The sequence below is a fragment of the Solanum pennellii genome, chromosome 7 (genome assembly GCF_001406875.1).
Source record: "Solanum pennellii chromosome 7, SPENNV200".
Classification (NCBI taxonomy): Eukaryota; Viridiplantae; Streptophyta; class Magnoliopsida; order Solanales; family Solanaceae; genus Solanum; species Solanum pennellii.
This window is the reverse complement of record NC_028643.1, coordinates 72,428,468-72,444,166: the sequence shown is the minus strand read 5'-3', so window position 1 is coordinate 72,444,166 and position 15,699 is coordinate 72,428,468. Positions and strand designations below refer to the sequence as shown.

Below are 15,699 nucleotides of genomic sequence, written 5' to 3'. Positions count from 1 at the left end.
TTTTATGGTTGTTACTCTGGATTGGGACATTATGGAGTTATCATATATGTCATGAACACACTTTACATACAATGAATACATTGACGTATTAGGACGTCTGCATAGTTAAAGTGTCTATTGAGGACAACTTCAGGGTGTTATTCAGTATATAGTGTGATACGTTGAACATATATGAGATGTACATTTGTTTCACTTTCAAATTACCACCACAAATCTATCATAAGTCATCACTGCCACCTGTTTCTCCATAACAATTTTAAAAGTTATTTTCATACTCAAAAGGAAAGAAAAAGGAAGAGAGTTGCATCCTCACTTTTCCCATAACAATACAGAAGTTATTTTCATGCATAAAACAAAAGTTTATAGATATTTTAAAAAAGTATATTGTTATGTTACGTAATTATCTAAAAGTATGTACAGAAGTACCCTCTTCGCTACTAAGTAAATGAATTTCTGACATTTTTTATGTTTGAAAATGAATGAACTTTTCTAAGTTTCAAAGCATATTTTCATTTATTTTATTTCAAAATTACCCTTCTTTATAATGGGGTTTTCAATTACATCTCTAGTTTTAAGAAAACTTTGGGAAGAAATAAAAGGATAGTATTGAACTACTGATAAATTACCTTTGACTAATGTAATTAACTAACTTTCTTAAAGCCACACCCCAGAAATTCATTTGTTTTGGAATGGAGAAAGTAGTAATTATGGGTCTTTCATATTCCTTGTCAAATTATCCATTGCTTTAAGATTTAGAATTGAATGTTCAAATTATTTCATTGAAAACAGCATTATAATATAAGTTCTACTTAATTTGCATAACATGTGCCAACTTTATTCACCATATTATAATTTTTTGATATTTGAAAATAAAATTAAATCATTTAATCTCTTATACAATGTGTCAACTTCACCAAGAAGAACATCCCTTTCAGATAGGGGTTTGTCCCTCTCTCAGGGCAATCACATTAATGCTTTTAGCTTTAGAATCAATTCCTTTGTTTGGTTCCTCCACCTTTTCCACATTTTTGAGGGATAAAAAAAATAGAAAAATAAGTCAAAATTTAAGTTGTAATAACATGAATTATAATTTGATTGAGGGAATGAGTAATTGTAGCCATATGATGGTATTGTATAATTATTATCCACATAATAGGCTAATTTTAGGGTTAAAGTTTCAATTCAAATTTTATTTTCTTTACATAGTATTATAGTATTAAAGCTAGAGTCTGCCTTATTCTTAGTTAATCTATAGTCAAATCTTCATGTTGTATTATTTACACTCCACATGTGAAGATAAGGGAGTTGAGTGATAAAGTTATTCTATCTTGACTAAGAAAATTCTATTCTTAAATGATACTCTCTCTGTTCATTTTTATTTGTCATATTACGCTTTTCAAAAGTTAATTTAACTAATTTTTAATGTTAGATTAGATTACATTAATTCGATATCTTAAACAAAAAATTTAAATATTCAAAAACTATATAAAAAGTACTATAAATTGCAATTTTTTACATGTCAATATAATGAAAATACATCTTAAAATATTAGTCAAAGTTTTTAAAATTTAACTCTAAATATAAAAATTACAACAAATAATAATAGATGGAGGGAGAATTAAATAACACTTTATAAGCTACTTTCTCAATTGAGTTAGACATGAAAGGATGACACGGCTATTTAGGTTAATTTTTCTCAATCGTATTTAATGAAACTTTATCCAATCGAAGGAGATACAATGAGAACTTTAGACTCATTTGATTGGAACAAGCTATCTCGATATTAAATTATAATATCAAAATAACACTACTCCAAACAAAAATAAAATAAACTCATCCAAATAAGGGATACAAAAACTATCAATACTCTTAAATCTCATGTCTGTCCCTTATTTAATAGAGACAAGTTGTAGAAATTAAAAGAAGACATCAATTAATCATCATATGTACATGATATATACAAGGACTAGACTAGAACCAAGTGTTGCTATTGAGAACGTCAAAAAAAGAAAAGAAGAAATATGGTAGTCATAATTAAAGAGTAGGTCCAAACTTGATTGTTGTTTGAGTGATCATAATAATCACACATAAATAATAAAATAAAAATGATGGTCATAATTTAAAGAAGAGTATTTTACAAGGCAACCTCTTTCTCATAATATCTTCCACAGTGCTTTCAACACTTTATATATAGCCACAAATTGTTTATTTTATATATAAAAAATAAAAATAAAAAGATGAATACAAAGGCCATTTCAAATCAACTCCTTTATATTTCTTATGAGTTCTACACCACAAGATAATATAAATATATAGTTCTTTTGATATGATCAACTTATGTTATTATATCCCACAAGTGGTTTTGCTTCTTTCTTTTTTTTTTCCTATGCAATGTTGGATAAAATTTATTGACTTGATTCAAATTTATATATTATAAGATCCATATCCATTTAAATTTTTGCTCAAACAATGTATTAAATTTTAAAAAATTATTAAATATATAAAAAATATTAATTTTAGAACCTAATTATTAATATTTGAAATTATCTTATAAAAAATTCAGAACTCATACAGGAGCATCTGAGAATCCATATTCATTGAATTTGGTTGATGAATTCTACACCACAAGATAAAAACATATTATTCTCCAGGAGACTCTTCTTAGTCTCTCAAAAGCGACACCCAACACAAGAATTATTATTTACATAAAAAAAAAATCTTAATATTTAAGTTTTATACACGACAAATATAAAAATATCTACAAAATAATAAGAAAATAACATATTCTTTATCTATTAAACCTGAATTATTAGTATAATCTAAATAAATGAGTGAGTAATCACCTTTTTGTTTCAAACTACTATAGTTTATATAACTAGATAATACAATATGATAAATTAAAGGGATAATGCACAAAGTATCCCTCTCAGAGACACACTTATACTATACAAAGGTTCTATTATTTTTCTGAACTTGTTTTATTAAGTTGAAAAGAGATATAAAATTATTCATAAAATAAATTCAGGAGAATAATAGAACCTTAGTATAGTATAAATGTGTCTCTATGATTTCAAGTATAGATTAAACTTGTGCATTTTCCCTAAATTAGATGAACACATTCTATAAATATAGACTGAAATTATTAGTCCCTCTATGATACTTGTTATTGATTTTGTGGGATTTATTGGAGCCTTATGAAAGAAAAAGCTAGAAGATAATTTTGTAACAAAGAAGTATAAAAAAGATTAATTTTTTGTGTTTTTTTTAGATAATATAAAATATATAAAAATAATCGCACGAGATATTTTATCAGTAGTAGAAGATTGTGGACCAGCAAAAGATAACTCATGTGTCATTGTGCATAGTCTTTTATTACATCACGATCTTAAACTAGTGATAAAGTTCTAGTTAATAAGAATTTCAAATATAACAAAATATAAGGGGAAAAGTTGTTTTGAATATTTGTATTTTTTTTCCTATGAACTATACATGTATATATAGCAAAAATATAACATAATAATTAACTAACTATCCTAATTATTAGTCATCTTAAATAACAAATTAGTATTTACACGAAAGTAAAAGTTGAAAAGTTATTAAACTATTCAACTATCTCCTATTTATTAGAGTAGCTATCTTAAATAACAAATTTCTCTATTTACATGGAAGTAAATTAGAAGAGAATAATTATTGTTAATTTACCGATGAAAAAACAGAAATTAATATCTAGAAAGTCTTTTGTAATTATTTTTGTATACTTTCTGTTATTTAAAGGTACAAATTGTTTAAACCTTTTCCTTTCCACTTTATTATGAAATACAATAGTTGAGTTTTTTCTTCTATGAGTGTCCAATAAATCCAACATATCTCTAGGCCACAAATTAATATACAAGTGCAAAATGAACTAGAATTGCTTTCTAGGCCATATAATTTATTTGAATCTAACCATATTACACACACATTTTACTTTTTCTCTCTTTCTTTGACTTTACTATTTGGTATTCATTCCGACTAATTTAAATTTGCATCGAATAGGATTCCATTTGAGAAGAAATGCTCTCTATTAATGTTTTTTTTCCATATCTAGACCTAATTTCGAGACATTTAACTAAAAAAAAGAAAAAAATCTTATCTACTGCATTCTACTGCACTACATTCTTTAATGATATATATTTTCTCTCTCTTATTATCTTTTGTTTTGATCCAAAATGGCCGATAGTTCAAGACAAAACTACTTGATTATACTTTAGATGATAACAAAAAGGACTTGACTAATTTTTAACGTGTACATATAGAAATGACTTTAATTTTTAGCTACTAATCTCGCTTTTATAAGTAACTACTTACTTATACTTTATAATAATAAGATAATATGTTTTATTCAAATTTTTTTACATTATGAGTAAATAGAATCTAAACTCAAAACAAAATTGATTTACTGAACATGTATAAACGTGATGAATTGGAAAAGTCTTGTGTAGGATAGAAATATATATGGAGTAAGAGCCGGTTTATATTAGCGTTTGAAGGACTTTTAAAATATGTAAGTAATTTAAAAATGCTCATAAGCTCTTGGTTTTAAGTTTGAATAAATTTCTAGTCAAAATGTTTGTGACTTTTGATTTATAAGTCAAAAATGAAAAAATCAATCCAAACAAACTTCAAGGAGTTGTTGGGTGTGAGAGATGAGATTAAATAGTTACCAGCTTAAATTATAGTGCCATTTGATTTGTTGTTTAATAGGCAAATTTGGAATAACTTATTTCGGATTAATAATTAGTACCAAAATAAGTTAGCCCTTTCCTTGGATAGTGCAGTAATCTCAAAATAACTTATCTCGAGATAAAATAGATAAATAACAAAAACATCTCTATAAATCCTTTTTATACATTATTTGTCACATTTATGAAGGACATCTTTGTACAAATAACTTGTTCTTAAAATTTATGTAATGCATATTATTTTGAACACGACAAAACAATCACTCAATAAGAAATAATTTCAACATAATTTATCTCATCATAACTAATTGGCATAATACATAAATGTGTCATTTAACTTGGCTTCAAATCACATTTATGCTTTTCAACTTTGGATGTGCACAAATAGACACTTAAACTTGTATAAAGTTGAACAAATAGACACACATGTCTTAAATGTCATTTTTCGTCCTACGTGGTGTCCTACATGTATTGTTTCATATAGGACTCATGTGTTTATTTTTTTAAATGTTGGATAGTTAAAGTGTCTATTTATACATTATGAAAGTTGGAGGCCAAAGTTAAAATTTGAAACCAAATTTAGGGTCCAATATATGTATTATGCCTAACTAATTCGATCATAACAAGTATTCAAACTAAATGACACCTATGTATTTGTTAAGAGTCTTACTTTATCTGTTAATTTTACTTGTCCTTATATTAAAAATAAATATATTTTTTTATTTGGCCAATTTATACATCAAAAGATAATTTATAACATAGTTTTTAAATCAATAATTAATATATTTATTTTTTACTTGTCCTTATATTAAAAATAAATATGCTTTTTTATTTGGACAATTTATACATCAAAAGATAATTTATAACATAGTTTTTAAATCAATAATTAATATATTTATTTTTTTAAAAATAATTTATTATATTAATAATTAATATAATAAAAATATTTTATTTATTACTCCTTAAATCTTAAGAAGAATAACAAATTAAATCTGAGTAAATAAAGTAAACTTAGAAGTATATAATATAACTTAATATTTTTCTTCAAGTTTTTAGCTTTGTCCAAGTTGATGTGACTGCCGGCCACAACTAGTTTGCTTAATAATTCAAAATAAGGGACATTAATCCTCAAATTAAGGCCACTATCAACCTCCAGATATTTTACAAACTATATTAATAAAATAAAACAGAGGCATGAAAATATCTTCTGAATAATGACTCAATTATAAATTTATAATATATCAACAGTGGGCCCATAAAAAAGAGAACAATTTAGGTTCACTAATTTCTTGAAAACGAGTCATGAATGATTTATATTTATATTAAAACAAAAAATATATATAAAAAATATGTGGTGTTTGTCAAACGCAGGCAATTTTGAATATCTATATTTCTATAAAATTGCTAAAGTTTTTAGCCATTCATCCACTCTTGTGGAATTTCAACCACTCCCTCCATACAATTTCTTATTGCGATAAAATTACGAATTCTTAAATTTATTGTTTCCCTCGTTCGTTAACGAATTTTTAGTTAATTGACTATTTGAATTTCATTTTATTAATAATAAATTTGATTTTTCATATCGTAATCTTTCTTCTTATTTTTCTTTCCCACCATAAAAACCTAATTTTTTTCTATTATTTTATTATTTAGCAAATTTTTTTTCTTAATTTATTAATATTTTATAAGAAATATAAAAAGAGAATAAAATGACCTCAAAATTGTTGTGGCCTTGCAGCTTTTCTGTACCATTTCTAAATTAGATGTTTTCAAAATGAGTGGCGCAACCAATATTTCGAACAAACCACTCATGTTGGGTTTCTCTTCTGGTTAAAGGGTCCCTCTCAAATCCTTTCATTAAAAAAAAATTCTAGTACTAATAGCTAATATATCCATTTTATCTTTGCAGTTCAAAACTAAAAAGAATATTATTCTCATCTTATTTTATTTTATTTAATATTATTAAATTTGATAAAAAGTTTTCTTAAAAAAAAAAGACTTCTAAAACTTATGATCCGTTTGATTTAACAGACTTCTAAAACTTATGATCCGTTTGATTTAACAGACGGTTTCTTTTGAATCAGAGAGTAAAAAGAAAGGATTAGCGAGTACACAATTCTAGTAGAATTGTTCAAGCTAATGGTGGACTTGTTACTCAACACCAAGAACTGGTAAATGGCAACAGATATCTCATATAAATTAGTCAGAACTCAGCACAAACTGCCTAAACTCCAGGACTATAAAAAATATCTAGACTTACTATTGATTTAAAATCTTTTTTCACCTCAACAAGCATATGTTTAAAAAATAACGTTTCATTTTTTTTAGTTCGTTTTAAAAAGATTGACATTTTCTTTTGATAATACTTTAAATTTAATTTTTCACGTGACATATTTAAAACTATAATATTAAAGATATTTTAATATATTTGACATAATTTTAATTTAGAACCACGAGATTAAAAAAATTTCTTTCTTTTCTTAAACTTAGTTCTAAATTAAACTGGGCTAATATTTTTAAAACGGAGAGAGTACCAGATATGATAAAGATTATGAAACAGATAAATGGTTAAGAGAAATAACAAAAAAATGTAATGCATATTTGTAAAAAATGTGTTTTTAAGGCATTCCTCATCTTAATATTAATCCTAAACATATTAGTACATCAATACAGTAAAATAAAATACTACCTATCCCTAAGATTAGTACTAGAATAAATTCAACAACTCTTATCCTAAAAAATATCAACCGACTAAAAGATTTAGGGGTAAAGGGTAAGTAAAAAAAGTAGAACCCACGTAATGTTGATGAAAACGAATGGTCAATCAGACGGCTACGATGTCTCTGAGCTTTTCAGATCTGTGGTCCTTGACTCATTATTGAGTCTACAGAGCTCGGCGATCGCCACACCGGAGTTCATCCTTTGCCGATTATTTCTCCGAATAAACTCTATTACCGGCGTGCATCTAGGAGCCGTGAGACGATCTGTTCTCTGGATCTTAACCGGCGTTCTCATTTTTGATGAGTATGAGTCAACAATAGCGGCTGCGTCGCCGTCTGCATCCATCGCCGGCGATATATGGACTTTCCGTTGACACGACGAACTTCCGCTGTCGTCCTATAACCACGATAACAAAGATTTAAGTATTCAAAAACTAATAAAAAATATCAAAATAAGAATAAGAAAAAAAGTAGGAAAAGTTCATACATCTGAATGAAGATCCGGATCAGCTTCACGCATTCGCTTTGAAGAGACATTTCTACAGCCATTTGATGAATCTTCACTGCTAGATGAACTAGCCGGCGGTGGAGGCGTCGTATTTGACCACGGAACAACCTGAATATCCTCCGAATCAATTTCGTCCTCATCTTCTTCGTAATCAGTTTCCTCGTCCTCTGTATCACTACCTTCATCATTCACGCTCTCACTCTCCTCCATCTCTTCAACTTCATCCCTATGATAGTAACCATCCACACACTTATCACATACAGAAACCGTCTTCCCAAGCTTTGCACCGGCAGCCGACCAAGCCGTAGGCGATTGACACACCTGACATAGCAAAGACCTAGAATGCCTCGCCGCAAGAAAGTTAGCTGAATGAACCTTCGCATCACAGTCCCAACACAAACTCGCGTTATCCGATTCACAATACATCCTAGCCAATCCCGTACAAAGCTCACAATTCTTCATAATTTCTCTGTATTTTTTCAAAAGGACAAAAAAAGCAACAATTTAGAGAAAATGGAGAGAGAAATCACAGAAACACCAATTATTCAGCTAAGAAGGGAGTATAAATGTAATGGAAAAAAAAGGAAGAGATGTGGGTTGATATAGAAACGACAACGTACATAAGAGATGAATGGTAAAAAAGAGTGACAGGTGGTAGGTACGTAAAGAGTTTCTATTTTTTTTAATTTTCTTGTGTGGCTCGGGAAGGGATGTTTCCTTGGGTTCGTACAGGATATTTTTGAGAGAGCATATGGGGTTGAGCTGATGTGGAGATTTATAGTTAGGAGGAAGATTCTGATTTGTCTGACGTGGAGCAATGGGCCACGTGAAATGCGCCTGAAGAGGAATTTGAATTGGTGTAGGACCCAAACCTCAAATCACAAAATTCATTGAATTGCGTAGTCTTAAATTGAAATTAATTATTTATCTGAAAATGAAATCATTTTACAAGGTAAATAATGTCCCATGTGTCGTTTCGTTATGGCGAATTCTTCTTCCATCCAAATTCTCAGAATTTAATAGTTTCACTTTATATGTCTATAATATAGTGGTGCTCCTAACAAGTCGCTGGGTGCGGAGTATAAAATATGTAATAATTTTAGGACAAAATGTAGATATTATTTTAATTTGTATTTAATTAAGATATTTTATTAAATGAATTTTTAAAATAATGTACTTATTAAAATAATATTTAATGATATATTTTAAATTGTACTTTTAATTATTATGGTGTGTGGAATTATAAATAATATAGTTTTGTAAGTAATGTAATTTATCTCCTAAAAAAGCCATAATAAATAAATATGACTATTAACTTGACGTTAATTCACAATTATGACTATTAATTTGGGTGTGCACAAAGAGACACTTAAACTTGTATAAGATTGAGAAATAGACACATTCATCCTACATGACAATTTTGAATCTACATTGCATTCTAGGTGTATTATGTCATGTAGGACACTTGTGTCTACTTGTTCACATTCAAAGTTGGAGGACATAATTGTTCGTTAACGCCAAGTTAAGGATCATGTTTGTGTATTATGCCCCTAGAAAAATCAACCTTCATTAAAAGATAGGGCAAATATGAAAAAAAAATTAAAATATCCACAATTCGATATTTTAGACAATGAAAAAAGTATCAAAGACTCATATAATATGAAATAGAGAGAGTATAATTAGATAGTGATGCAGTTATTTATTCTACCATCACCATAATAATGAGATAGATTATACATGGTGAGATAACTTATTTTAAAATAACTTATCCTAAAGTTAATGAAATAAGTTATTTCCAACCAAATAATCCTTGTTCAGTGGAGGATAACTAGTCACTCATACTATATACCTTCTTTAATTATATGTATTAATTTTAATAAATCTTAAAATTGAGTGTTATATGAAATATTTTATTTAAGGTAAAATGAGATATAAACGGGGCAAAATATGAAACGCAAGTTTCATGATTTGAAGTGCTAATTTACTACTAAAATATCATTTGCCTCTCCTCAAAATCCCAGCATCACAATTTAATTTTTGTCTCATGTGTTCTTAATTTTTAAATTTATGTTCTATAAAATAGCATAATGACGCACATTATTTTTTTTATAAGAAAATCTTTTTCCAGAGTTTTGATAGTTTTTTGTCCCAAAAAGAAAAGACTGAGGCACCATACCCTGAATATTTCATTTGATTGTGGACCATATTGCCAAAAGTTGGGCTGAGAAGAATGTAGAGATTATTTTATTCATTGTAGTATATTTTTAAAAGGGGAATGACATCTGATAAATCACCCAAATATTATAACTGTTAATTGACCAAATAAATAGGGAAATTGTAACATACAAAAGATTTATAGAACTAGTGAATATGTGTGGACACTTATCCAATGAATTTCATAACTAATATTTTCTTGTGTTGCTTGAGTTGTTGGTTTTTTCAGAAAAAATATCTCTCTAATTTCACGAAACAAAGATAAAATCTCTATACATGTTGGCTTCAATTATATTTAATATATCGAGTATGAGTATATTAGAAAGGATATGCTACAAAAATTCCTTCTATGGATTTTTGGAAAATTAATTATGCAGAAAAAAAAAAATAGACGTCGACAGCAGGGTTTGAAGCAAAGATAAGATCTGTATGTGTGGACACTTATGCAATGAATTTCATAACAAGTAAAATTTTCTTGTGTTGCTTAAGTTGTTGGTTTTTCAGGAAAAAAATCTTTCTATTTTCACGAAGCAAAGATAAAATCTGTATACATTTTGACTTATATAGCATCTACTTCTAAAAATATATCGAGTATGAGTATATTAGAGAGGATATGCTACAAAAATTCCTTCTATGGATTTTTGGAAAATTAATTATGCAAAAATAATAATAAATAGACGTCGACAGCAGGGTTCGAACCTGCGCGGGCGAAGCCCAACAGATTTCAAGTCTGTCTCCTTAACCACTCGGACATATCGACTTTTGTTTAAATTATCGTATGTTTTGTTATATACAAATATATTGTTCTACTAAATAAAATTAAGAATATCGTGCACTCAAAAATTAAGATGAGACTAGGTCTTCCCACTTATTGTATCAAATAATATATATAAATATTATTATAACTTATACATGTATTAGTTATGTAGATTTTTAAATTATATATTAAAATATTTTATTAATTTTATAAATGATAATTTACCTTCTAATCAACTACCGAGCAATAGTATTACTCATACATAAATTCAACAAGTACATTTACGTATACTCATACCTAAATCATATACCAAATGATCCCTTATTGCTTCTTCTAATTATTACTAGATAATTTTGCCCGTAATATTAACCTTGTTAAGTATTGGGTATTTCATTGATAGATTAGTCTTACCTCTTATATTGATCTAGCTTATTGTTAATATATTATCAAGCTTTTGTCGTTTGAAATTACTTCATGTTGTTGTAACAACTTTCAGTAATATCAACCACACTCCATAACTAAAGCGTGCATTCGTAAATATATGTTCAATGATTTGCTTTAACAACGACACACTATTAGAATCAGAAACAGCAAAATAAAAAAAATATAAGAAAAAAATTAGAACTAAACAATATCTTGTATAATAATTAATACAAAGACACTGACTTTTCAATTGTGGATCTCTATTGAAATTCTATAACAATGATCCACAATTGGAACTGGAACTCAAAAAAGTACAACTAAAAAGGAGGTCATGCTTCACTACTTCTTTAGGAAAATTTTTAGGGGATGAAATTGGTGGTCTCCTCTTTTGTCTTTGATACCATATTTTGAAGAGAAGATAATAATCGATTAACACAAGCTCTGAAGTTGAATGTGAGATACCATGATACTTTAGATTCAACACACATTTTCTATAGTATGTTAAAAGTAAAAAATGCCCTCAATTTGAATTTTAAAACAGACATGATGATATTACTCCATTACTCACACTTCTATAATAGTAAAGTTCAAATTAGGAGAACTTTCACATATAGCCACTAAAAATAGCTTAATTATTCTCCATAGCTATAGTTTGATAATTACAATTCATAGCTAAATGTTATAGGGAGGAGAGAGGCGAGCGCTGGGAGAGAGAGAGCAAAAAGTGGGAGAGAGGTGAATTATTTATGTATATTGGTTAGATAATTGTATATTATACATATGTGTTTGTATATATGGCAAGCGATATTAGGAGGGAGAGCGAGAGGCGAGCGAGATTGGAAGAGGGAGGAGAGAGGCGAGCGAGAAGGGCAGAGTGTAGGAGAGAGGTGAATTGTATATGTATATAGTTTAGATAATTGTATATTAAACATTTGCGTTTATATAAAAAGCAAGCGAGACTGGGAGAGAGAGAGGAGAGAGGCGAGCGAGATTGGGAGAGGGAGGAGAGAGGAGAGAGGCGAGCGAGATTGGGAGAGGGAGGAGAGAGGAGAGCGAGAGAGGTCAATTGTATATGTATATTGATTAGATAATTGTATATTATATATATATATATATATATATATATATATGTATGTATTTATATATTCTGGCAAATTATACATATACAAATGTGGTTAATTATAAACTCGAAGTCAGCTCACATAATCAATATCTAATGTAAGTTGTGATTGATGATTATAGCATACTATGACTATGATAAAAAATTAAATAGTATAAGTTTGCTCAACCGCATAATTTTTCCTTTAAAATATGTGTTGGATTGTTATCCAAATTGGGCTTACTTGGGCTAACAATCATTATTTACTCCATCAATTTTCAGCCCAACTAAGCATAGGTGCACAAGACCAATGATTCAACTCATTTTGACCGGCCTAAAATCAATTTGAATCTGTCCATTTATTAGTCCTAATTTTTTTTTAATAGGAGTCTTTGAAAGAAAAAATTGATAAACATATCCCTTATTTTATTTGAGTTAGGATCTATGCTTTCCCACTTTAGTGTGCACAAACAAATATTTAAACATGTATAAAGATGATCAATAGGTGGACACATATATTTCTACATGATATAATACATGTACGATGTGAATCGCCACATAAGATAAACACCACAATGTTTAAGTGGATATACTTGTGCACACATAAAATTGGAGTGCAAAGACGTTACATTCTGTTTTGATCATTGTTACCCATTGTATTGTATTGTTATCATAGATACAATATTTGTTTTGATTGTTACTTAAAATGTATTGTATTGAATTATGAAAGTTCGTCCTACATAATAACGAAAATTCTCATTTTACGGAACAACGATTTGGTGTGTTCCCATTGTTACTTGATATCTTTTTTCAATTATATCCTTACCTAATATTTCATAATACTATTTTAGCCTTTACCATATACTCTCTCTGTCCACTATTGTTTGTCAGGTATACTAAAAATAATTGTCCAAAATTAATTATCAATTTAAATCATCAAGAACCGATTAGTCACCTTTTTCCAATTCCGCGCTTAATAATTACATAACCATTGGTTTAAAAAGTATTGGTCATTTTAAAGTTACAAGACTACTTTAGTCAAATTGCAACTTATGTTTTAAAGTGTTGTGGATGGTCTTATCCTAACAAACAATAGTGGACGGAGGGAGTATTATTTAATCCTAATCAAACCTCCTACCCTAAGAATAATTAGGAGTCAAATCAAATAAATAAAAATATTATTAAATAACAACAAACAATACTGTCTAGTAAAACATTGTATATACCATACATTACAATACAATATAGTATATTATGAAATACTGATCCAAACAAAGAGTAACTTAAATCAAATTAAATGAGATAATTATATATTATATTGTTTGATAATATCTAGAATTGAATTTTAGTCCACTACAAGAAAACTGTGAATTAAATGGAGATTTTTCTGGGAATTAATATGAAAATTCGTAGAAAATTTATTTTCCTGCAAATTCCAAGAAAAATTCTCATGTAATTCACATTTTTCTTATAGAGATCTTTGCACACGTCAAAAAAAAAATTAATTCCAGGAATCATTTTGTGATATAGGACCATACGTCTTATTTGTCGATACAGAAAATAAACGAAGAGATAATAAATTAAAGAATTAACTTAGGAGAAAATCCTCTGCTCCAAAGTTGACTTGACTTTAACTTTAACTAAAAAAAAAAAAAAGAAGAAAAGGAATTGACTTTAATTTTTCGTCGTCTCATTTCTTTCATGTTATAAAGATGAAAACAATGAATGTGGTTATACTTATTTCAACAATACTAGTCCTAAATTATTAAAGATTTTGAATACTTCTCTTCGTTTTTATGTGAAGTCACACCAAACGGTAAATCAGAAATAGAAAGTAATTATAACAATATTTTGCAGTAGTATCTAAATATTTAATAATATGATGAACTTGTACAAATGAAGATTCATTTTTTTGAAGAAATAGTTCACTCTCGAAAACACCCTAGTAATCCGATCCAAGAAGTACTTTACGATATCTACTTATCAATTCTCCAAGGCTAATCATAGGTTAAAAGTTTTTCGGAGTTTATTATTCAAATACTTACTCAATTATATTATAGATATCTACCTGTCAATTCTCCAAAGCTTACCATGTGTGTAAAGTTTATTACCAGTGGAGTAATAGAAACAAAATTTGATCATCATATAAATAATCTCAATGGTTGGCTGAAAAAAAACAGCTAAAATAATTTAAGGACGACCATTTACTTGGTGTTGACTGTACTCACAGTCAAACATTTAGTAGTGTAGGTTCATTTGAAGTGAATGTTCTTTTCTCATATCATAAAAAAAAATGTTATTGACTCAAGTATCCAATAAACGGGGAAACACTGGTATCAGCGGGAGAAAAGTTTGAAATGGGATTCTTTTCTAATGATGCAGGGTTAAACAGATATGTAGGTATATGGTATTACAAATTAAGTCCTCGAACTTGTCTGGGTTGCTAATTGGAATGATTCGATTCAGCATCCAATAAAAAACAAGGCGATTGTTTCAATTGTCGTTGAAGATGGTAACCTCAAAGTTTTGAATTCAATTAGTGGATACACTTATATCTCCTCAGGAGTAGATGGTTGTTAGGATTTATTTGTCCTAAATTTCTTACCATAAATAGGTTTTCCTTTTAGGAAAAAGTTTTGAATTGACTAATCCTTTTCTTGTAGGAAAAGGTTTAGGACTCTATAAATAGAGGAATGTTCCTTCTAACTTAATCAGCATTCACAATGTAGTCCTAAGGGTTTTGAGAGTTTTGGTTAGAGGGAGAATTTATGGGTCACAAGCTTGATACGTTATCACTTGTGTGAACCTCATGTATTCCGAGTGAATTGGTTGAGGTTGTTTTTCTCTTTATTTTGTACTCTCATATTTATAGTGGATTGCTCATCTCCTTTGTGGACGTAGGTCGATTGACCGAACCACGTTAAATCTTTGTGTCTTTTGGTATATTTCTCGTTGTCTTCTTACTCGTGGTCTTTCGAGGTTTGCATTGCTAGCTTCCGCGTTTACGCCTGCTTATTTCGGTCCTAACAAGTGGTATCAGAGCCAGATTCAATGATGAAGTCAGGTTCAGTGGTTCGATAATCGATTATTGAACCAAGTTAGAAGGAGGTGTTCATCTTGGCGGGTGTAGTTCTAGCCGCAACTATTTTGACAGTAATGAAGATTTTGTTGGAGAAATTGTTTCAGAGAGGTTCTCTGTGTTGAGACATAAATTTTGCAAAGGAGATTATGGAGAGGAGAAGNAAAGAAGGTGGACA

At 28.7% G+C, this 15,699-nt stretch overlaps 2 protein-coding genes and 1 non-coding gene across 3 annotated transcripts in view; 1 reads left to right on the top strand and 2 right to left on the bottom strand.

The window, feature by feature from the left end:
- Nucleotides 1–7,321: 7,321 nt before the first annotated feature.
- On the bottom strand, nt 7,322–8,540 carry LOC107024477 (zinc finger protein CONSTANS-LIKE 4-like). The gene is made up of 2 exons (XM_015225463.2): nt 7,929–8,540; nt 7,322–7,838 (listed from the first exon to the last, which is right to left on the bottom strand). Exons 1-2 carry the CDS (start codon nt 8,409–8,411, stop codon nt 7,554–7,556), a joined length of 768 nt encoding a protein of 255 aa, XP_015080949.1. The 5' UTR covers nt 8,412–8,540; the 3' UTR covers nt 7,322–7,553.
- Nucleotides 8,541–10,841: 2,301 nt separating this feature from the next.
- TRNAS-UGA lies at nt 10,842–10,923 on the bottom strand. The gene has a single exon. It is a non-coding gene; the product is annotated as a tRNA-Ser (tRNA).
- Nucleotides 10,924–12,137: 1,214 nt separating this feature from the next.
- The window catches only part of LOC107025253 (G-type lectin S-receptor-like serine/threonine-protein kinase At4g03230), a 14,066-nt gene continuing 10,504 nt past the window's right edge, over nt 12,138–15,699 (top strand). The window contains 3 exon segments of the mRNA XM_015226048.2: nt 12,138–12,230; nt 14,752–14,873; nt 14,875–15,014. Of these exon segments, the coding sequence (XP_015081534.1) occupies nt 12,138–12,230; nt 14,752–14,873; nt 14,875–15,014 (355 nt within the window).

Excerpts from the sequence above, each read along its gene's own strand:
- LOC107024477 (XM_015225463.2), bottom strand. The coding sequence starts at position 8,411 with ATGAAGAATTGTGAGCTTTGTACGGGATTGGCTAGGATGTATTGTGAA. Across the intron at positions 7,839-7,928 it reads ATCCGGATCTTCATTCAGAT|GACGACAGCGGAAGTTCGTC; the intron begins GTATGAACTTTT and ends TCGTGGTTATAG.